The 7,500-nt window shown below is 39.5% G+C and overlaps 1 protein-coding gene across 2 annotated transcripts in view; it reads left to right on the forward strand.

Moving 5' to 3' along the window:
- The window catches only part of ptprea (protein tyrosine phosphatase receptor type Ea), a 161,051-nt gene that overhangs the window by 148,314 nt on the left and 5,237 nt on the right, over window positions 1-7,500 (forward strand). For both annotated transcript variants that reach the window (XM_061931918.2, XM_061931919.2), the window contains 8 exons: window positions 1-54; window positions 127-290; window positions 4,024-4,159; window positions 4,244-4,393; window positions 4,463-4,556; window positions 4,620-4,696; window positions 6,618-6,752; window positions 6,836-6,961. The exon at window positions 1-54 is cut by the window's left edge and continues 66 nt beyond it. In XM_061931918.2, the coding sequence (XP_061787902.1) occupies window positions 1-54; window positions 127-290; window positions 4,024-4,159; window positions 4,244-4,393; window positions 4,463-4,556; window positions 4,620-4,696; window positions 6,618-6,752; window positions 6,836-6,961 (936 nt within the window). The remainder of the gene's footprint in view (window positions 55-126; window positions 291-4,023; window positions 4,160-4,243; window positions 4,394-4,462; window positions 4,557-4,619; window positions 4,697-6,617; window positions 6,753-6,835; window positions 6,962-7,500) is intronic.

Genomic DNA, 7,500 nt, shown 5'->3' on the forward strand with positions numbered 1-7,500 from the left:
GAGGATTTCACCGTGCTGGTGGACTACACCATACGCAAGTTCTGCATCCAATACGTAAGCTCGCACGCGTTCCCTTTGGCGCCGGCGTCTTTAAAAAAGCGGCCTGACCGTGTGTCCGCCTCGCAGCAATCCACCGATGCCGCCAAGACGACGCGGATGGTGACGCAGCTCCACTTCACCAGCTGGCCTGATTTCGGCGTGCCCTTCTCGCCCATCGGCATGCTCAAGTTCCTCAAGAAAGTCAAGGCGGTCAACCCGCCTATTTCCGGGCCCATAGTGGTCCACTGCAGGTATACACACACACACACACACACACACACACACACCTTATCACTCTTGTTGTTCTGCAAATAAAGAAAGGCTAAACTAGTTTGATGCTTAATAACGTTCATAGTCACAGCATGACCTAAAGATCATAGCACTTACCATGATGCCACTCAGTGTATATGCATTGTATCAAATTCTGTACTTGTATAGGCACCGACCCAATTCCATCGGTACTATCCATTCACGTTAAATCAGACAGTGCCATTCCATATCGTCACATCTGTTTGCAGATTAAACAATCACTCGAGCAGCGCTCTGGGCGGACTCAGCTAAACTCCTTCCAAGTGACGTTGCAATTTAGAACAACAACAATTAGCAAGTATGCTTGGTAGAAAACGCTCGATTGCAAAGTAATCCTCGTCTTTTCCAAAAATGCGCTAGCCCGATGCTAATTTATATTGGATTTGCCATAGACAGGCTACCGTTAGCATGAGCAATTTTACATGGCGTTTTCGCCGCCTTTAAATTTGGTCATGGAAACTAAAACGAAGATGAATGTTACAATCAAACCGCTGGTGTGTAAATGGCGCAGTACTTACAGTATAAACACTTTGTAGGGCGCTACTGCCGAGTTAGCCATACTATTGATAGCTTATACAGTACTGCCATCTAATGTCTTGGAAGTGCAACTGCATCGCAGATGAGACTCTCATTATCAGCTCTTTTATAAATTTTACATTAAGAAATATTATCAAACAATTAATATTTATTAACACACACAAAAGTACCAAACATTGGTACCGTTGAGTACCGGTATCAAATCCCAAGTACCGGGAATTAGTACCGCATCGGTTCAAATGTGAAGGATACCCATCTCTACTGATAACTGGGGGTTTCCATGATATGCTGTGATTAATTTACCAATGTTCTTTTTATACACATAAAGGTTATGTTCGCGCTGCAGGTCCATTTTTTCCCCCTCATACAAGACATGTAACGGGGTTTTTTTCATGTCAGTGAGAACAGTACGCTTCTGTTTTCCTTTGCTTCCAAATCAGAATCAGAATCAGAAATACTTTATTAATCCCCGAGGGGAAATTAAAATTGTATGGGGGAAAAAATGGACCTGCAACGCGAACATAACCTTTATGTGTATAAGAAGAACATTGGTAAATTAATCACAGTATATCATGGAAGCCCCCAGTTATCAGTAGAGATGGGTATCGTTCACATTTGAACCGATGCGGTACCAATTCCCGGTACCTGGGATTTGATACCGGTACTCAACGGTACCAATGTTTGGTACTTTTGTGTGTGTTAATAAATATTAATTGTTTGATAATAAAATTGTATTTCTTAATGTAATATGTATAAATCAATCAATCAATCAATGTTTACTTATATAGCCCTAAATCACGAGTGTCTTAAAGGGCTGCACAAATCCGACCCAGGCTCCTTTTGTATGTGGATATAAATCTGAGTGGTCTCCATTTTTCTTCTTTGCTAAAATAGACGGTGGGAAAAATAAATTGTGGCTGAATTAGCAGAATGTCCCTCCACTCATGTCTCCACACACACGTCCAAGCAATTATCCCACAAACTGCTGGTGCCCAAAATCGTGTCTCTCTTCTTTAATTTGAGTCAGAAAATGTTGACTTTAGTTGCACAAAAGCCTTACAATTGCCACAAATGATACACACTAGCTTTGGAGCCATGTTTACTTCTGTAGAAACACTTTGGTTAACATTAGAAATCACCTTTTTTGTAGTGTGAACATATAAAGATTGGGTTTAGCAAAAAAAAATTAAATCTGAATTAGGCATCAGTAGCGTTAAATATTATTAATAATATTGTTAATAATACATTATTTAACTATTGAACCTTAGCACACAATATGTCTTATTTATAACTCCTTTTTTGTTTTTCCTTATGTTTTATTTTTGCTACTGTATGTAATAATCTGCACTGCTGCCACATGATTTCCCCATTGTGGGATAAATAAACATCTATTCTGTCCTATAACGATATTAGTTTAGGTCATATATATATATATATATATATATATATATATATATATATATATATATATATATATATATATATATATTAGGGATGTCCCGATCCGATATTTGGATCGGATCGGCTGCCGATATTTGCCAAAAATTGCGTATCGGCAAGGCATGGGAAAATGCCGATCCAGATCCAGTTTAAAAAAAACTCCGGTCCGTGTTTTCCAACGCAACGATTTAAATAATACATTCCACTTTTCTGCTGCTCTTTAATTTCCGTTCCGCATTTTCCAGCACACCTTCAACACATCCACAGGTCTGTTGATTCTCACGCAGTTGCTTTTAGCTGCTGGCATTACACGACAGGCTCTTCTCACTCTTTCCTGTGTCTCCCTCTCACAGACAGCAAGTGCACCTTCTTACACACGTCACATACTGTCACGTCATACGTCACATACGTATACGTCCTCCTCGAGCAGAGAGGTAGCAGCATGGCTAACGTTAGCTGTGATGCTAGCGCAGCCGTGCGAGCAACGCTCCCTCTAAGGTGCTCGCCTGTGCAATTGTGCACTGTTTAAGCAAATAAAAAAATAAGCTCATAACAATTTTCAACACACGGACACGACAGAGAAAACAGTTTTCGTCATCATTGTTCAAATATTGTGACGTCTGTCGAGACGCTTATCTCCATTCGGTGCCACACGCCCACACCATCAAAATGCCGAGGCAACAATTTCCACATCAACACCGTATGAAAAAATTAGTGATTTTTTTTAGTTGTGATTTCCTTCACTGCATGAAAGTTTAAAAGTAGCATATATTAATGCAGTATGAAGAAGAATGTTTTAATGTAGACATGCAAGCCTTGAAAGAAAATTTTGAAAATCAAGACTATATTTCCTGCAAATGGGTGCATTTCTACCCTATATTTTAACTTTAGTATTATTCTCATATCAAACTCTTTTGGCTGTCTTTTTGACACTTACATCCGGCGCCCCCCTCCACACCCTGGATTATAAATAATGTAAATAATTCAATGTGATTATCTTGTGTGATGACTGTATTATGATGATAGTATATATCTGTATCATGAATCAATTTAAGTAGACTTAAACAAGTTGAAAAACGTATTGGGGTGTTACCATTTAGTGGTCAATTGTACGGAATATGTACTTCACTGTGCAACCTACTAATAAAAGTCTCAATCAATCAATCAAAACACATAGAATCATCATACTGCTGTGATTATATGCATCAAGTGTTCATTCAAGGCTAAGGCAAAATATCGAGATATATATTGTGTATCGCAATATGGCCTTAAAATATCGCAATATTAAAAAAAGGCCATATCGCCCAGCCCTAGTTCAATGATGCCATTTCTGTTCGTCATGTATAATTTTGTCTATTTTGTGTTTATCCTTGAATAAACAGGTCAGTTTCTTGTTACCAACTATTGTGTATTATTCAAACTCCCCTAATTCAGCTGGCTAGTTGTTATCAAGAGTACTAAAACCCTTTTCAACATGATTCTGACAACTAAGTAGGTTAAATAATTTTAAACTTTAATACATGCTCGGATAGGCCAGTATCGGTCAGTATCGGTATCGGATCGGAAATGCAAAAACAATATCGGTATCGGATCGGAAGTGCAAAAACCTGGATCGGGACATCCCTAATATATATTATTGTTGATTTAGGCTTTTGAGCAAATAAAAAGTGTATTTCATTGTGAGTTTTTTTTTTTCAGCGCCGGCGTCGGTCGGACGGGAACCTTCATCGTCATCGACGCCATGATCGACATGATGCACGCCGAGCAAAAAGTGGACGTGTTCGGCTTCGTCTCCAAGATTCGAGAACAGCGCTCGCAGCTCATCCAGACGGACGTGAGTCAGGGCGCCGGCGTTCCTGGACGCGGCGGTCGTTTAACGTGGTTGTTCAACACGGCGCCGTCTTCCCCCACCCTGCAGATGCAGTACTCCTTCATCTACCAGGCCCTGCTGGAATACTACCTCTACGGAGACACGGAGCTGGACGTGTCGTCTCTGGAAGGACACCTGCACAAACTGCACAACACCTTCAACACCGGGGACCGCGTCGGCCTGGAGGAGGAGTTCAAGGTAATTGGATTTTTTTGTTTTGTTTGTTTACTGCAAGGCCAGCTGACACGTGCTTGCTTTGTGGCTCAGAAACTGACAAACATGCGCATCATGAAGGAAAACATGAGGACGGGGAACCTGCCTGCCAACATGAAGAAGAACCGAGTCCTGCAGATCATTCCTTGTAAGAGCGGCTTGTTTCCACATCTGGCGTTCATAATTCTGACGCTTTGCTCTTCTCTCCCAGACGACTTCAACAGAGTCATTCTGTCCATGAGGAGAGGTCAAGAGTTCACAGATTATATCAACGCATCCTTCATAGATGTAAGGATTTTTCTTTTTTCAATATATTTTTTATAATATCAAGGCTGTCCAAGCTGCATACTAAAATATCAGAGGGTGCAAGGCCATATTGATACCTTTGATTTTGTAAGGTTAAAACCAACTATCCATCCATCCATCCATTTACCAAGTACCAAAATCTTTGACTTGAAAATTTGCTTAAATAAGCCAAGATGTTAATGTGAACATGCAAACTGTAGTACCAAATCCTAAGTACAAAATATCTAACATTTAGCATGAGTCATGTACCAAAATATATGACTCTAAGATGTATACGTGAAAAAATAGCATGCTAGATTTAGCATGCTTTGCAATGCTTGCAACTGACTAACATTAGCAAGGAATATTTTGACTTTGGAACGGTTTAAATCGCTTGAGAAAAGGTTTCAAAATTTTGCCATTTGTTTCGAATTGGAACAAAATGTCCCGGAAATATGTGAATTTTTGGAAAAGTAAAAAAAAATCCTAGCATGTATGTGAATGAGCTGAACATTTTGAAAGTGGAACTGTTTTAATCGGATGAAAAATGTTGTAAAGGAAGGCAAAGTACTCATCTTCTCCACCAGAGGGTGCTGTTTCTTTCCTCCTTTCACATAGCTGTCCAATGGAAAACATGAGTCACACAATTCTGACATTGACTTTTTTATGGGTAAAACAACAGATACATGTGACAATATGTGTCAGAATAATTGTATCTAAGTTATCACAAAACTTTGTGTTTCAATGAGTTCCCGGCGAGCAGACAAAAGCTGTCTTTGATCTTACCAAACTCCACTCTGTACGATGGGAAGCGACATGAAGGCGTTGGTTTCTTTCTTCTATTGTAATCCACAGGAAGATTTTGTCTTGACCCGAGATCTACAAAGCGGAGAGGAAGCAGGACCTACCCAAGCTCCAGGCACCTTTTCTTTGAACTGTTTTACAACCTTTTCTTTGAACTGTTTCGTGATAAGAGCGATGGCTGTTTACGACCCCCCTCCCTTAGAAACAGCTGTTGCCATGTAATCAGGGAAAGTCCAAATAAAAGAGGAGGCGTACAATCTTTCGTCAGAGCGTGGGACGACACTGTACTGTCAGTTTCAAACACTGATGACATCTAAAAAACAAGACAAGAGGCAAATAATTAAACAGAGACAGAATTCAATTTGGACTCAATATTGAGGAGAGTGGTCTGTACTCTGTACCTATGCACAGTATCTCAGCACGCTCTGCCAAAAGATTGCACGCCTCCTTCTTTTATTTTGGACCCTCCCCGACCACATGGCCACTGCTGTTTCCAAAGGACAAAGATCGCAAAAAGTTAACAGAAAAGGTCAGTTCAAAAAGAGTTCGTAAAATAGTTCCAAAAGAGGTCCATAAAATAGTTCAAAAAGACATTTGTAAAGTAGTTCAAAAAGGGGGAGAAGGTCGCCTGGAGGGGATTCTGGTCCTGCTTCCTCTCCGCTTTGAAGTCCTTGGGTTAGAACAATATCTTTCTGTTGATTACCATACATGAGAGAAAACAGAACACCTTCATCTTGCTCCCCCGCCCCCCCTACACAGTGGAGTTTTACGAGCCTTACTCTTGGTAGGTTTCAAAGACAGCTTTTGTCTTCTCACCAGACCCTCAATGTAACACAAAGTTTTTGTGACAATTTAGAAAGAATTATTCTAACAGTACAAGGGTACAGTGTCTACGCGTTTCTCCTCAATTGAGCTAAATTGAATTCTGTCTCTGTTTAATTCCTTGCTTCTTGTCTTGTTTAATAGATGTCATCAGTGTTTGAACCTGACAATATGTATGTTATATTTAATGCAGAGTAGTTATTCATCTCCTATAAAATTTTAATTTGTTACCTGTTATGTGAGTGCATGAATGTTTAGTTGGATCATGTTGTGTATAAATGACATTATTGTGTTTCAGGGCTACCGGCAGAAAGACTACTTCATCGCCACACAGGGTCCTCTGTCGCACACTGTGGAGGACTTCTGGAGGATGGTGTGGGAGTGGAAGTGTCACTCCATTGTGGTGCTCACTGAGCTCCAGGAGAGGGAGCAGGTATGTTGTCCTCCCTGCTGTCAGTCAATGTTGGACTCCTGGACCCTTTTGTTGTTGTTTGAAGACAGGAGGTGTGTTTTCAGGACAAATGTTACCAGTATTGGCCCTCAGAGGACTGCGAAACGTACGGCGATTACAGCGTGGAGATGAAGGGAGACGCCTTGTGCGACGCCTTCAGTTTACGAGACTTGGTACTCACCTTCGTGCCGGTAAGATGTCATAATGATGCAGTACAAGATCTACTACACTAGACTGATCACTGGAATCAAACCTTTGAGCTGTCAGTCAAAGTATTTTACTCTGCTTTCTTTCTTCACACACACGGTATTTCCTAATGCAGCGGAAGGGAATGTTTTTTTACTCAACTGCAGAGAGTACTAGACTTGTTGTATAACAATCCCAGGCCTTTATTTGTACAACTTTTTCTAGTATATCATAATGTGAAGTGTATTTTTCACAATTTCACAAAGCCAGCCTTTGCTAGTATGAATTTAATAATATTTTGTATTGTACAATTCCTGTATTAATATTATATTATTATATATTAAATATATTATTTATATATTATTTATTTAAATACAAATTGTATGTAATTATTTAATAATTAATAATATTAGTTGTATAATTTATCTTGTTACAGTATTGATGTTTATATTATGTGATGTGTATTGCAGTCTATATTTAATAAAAAATCATCACAATGTTTTACAATACATTGATATACAACAACTACCTTTTTATATTTTAT

This window comes from Nerophis lumbriciformis, linkage group LG39 (assembly GCF_033978685.3).
Source record: "Nerophis lumbriciformis linkage group LG39, RoL_Nlum_v2.1, whole genome shotgun sequence".
Taxonomy (NCBI): Eukaryota; Metazoa; Chordata; class Actinopteri; order Syngnathiformes; family Syngnathidae; genus Nerophis; species Nerophis lumbriciformis.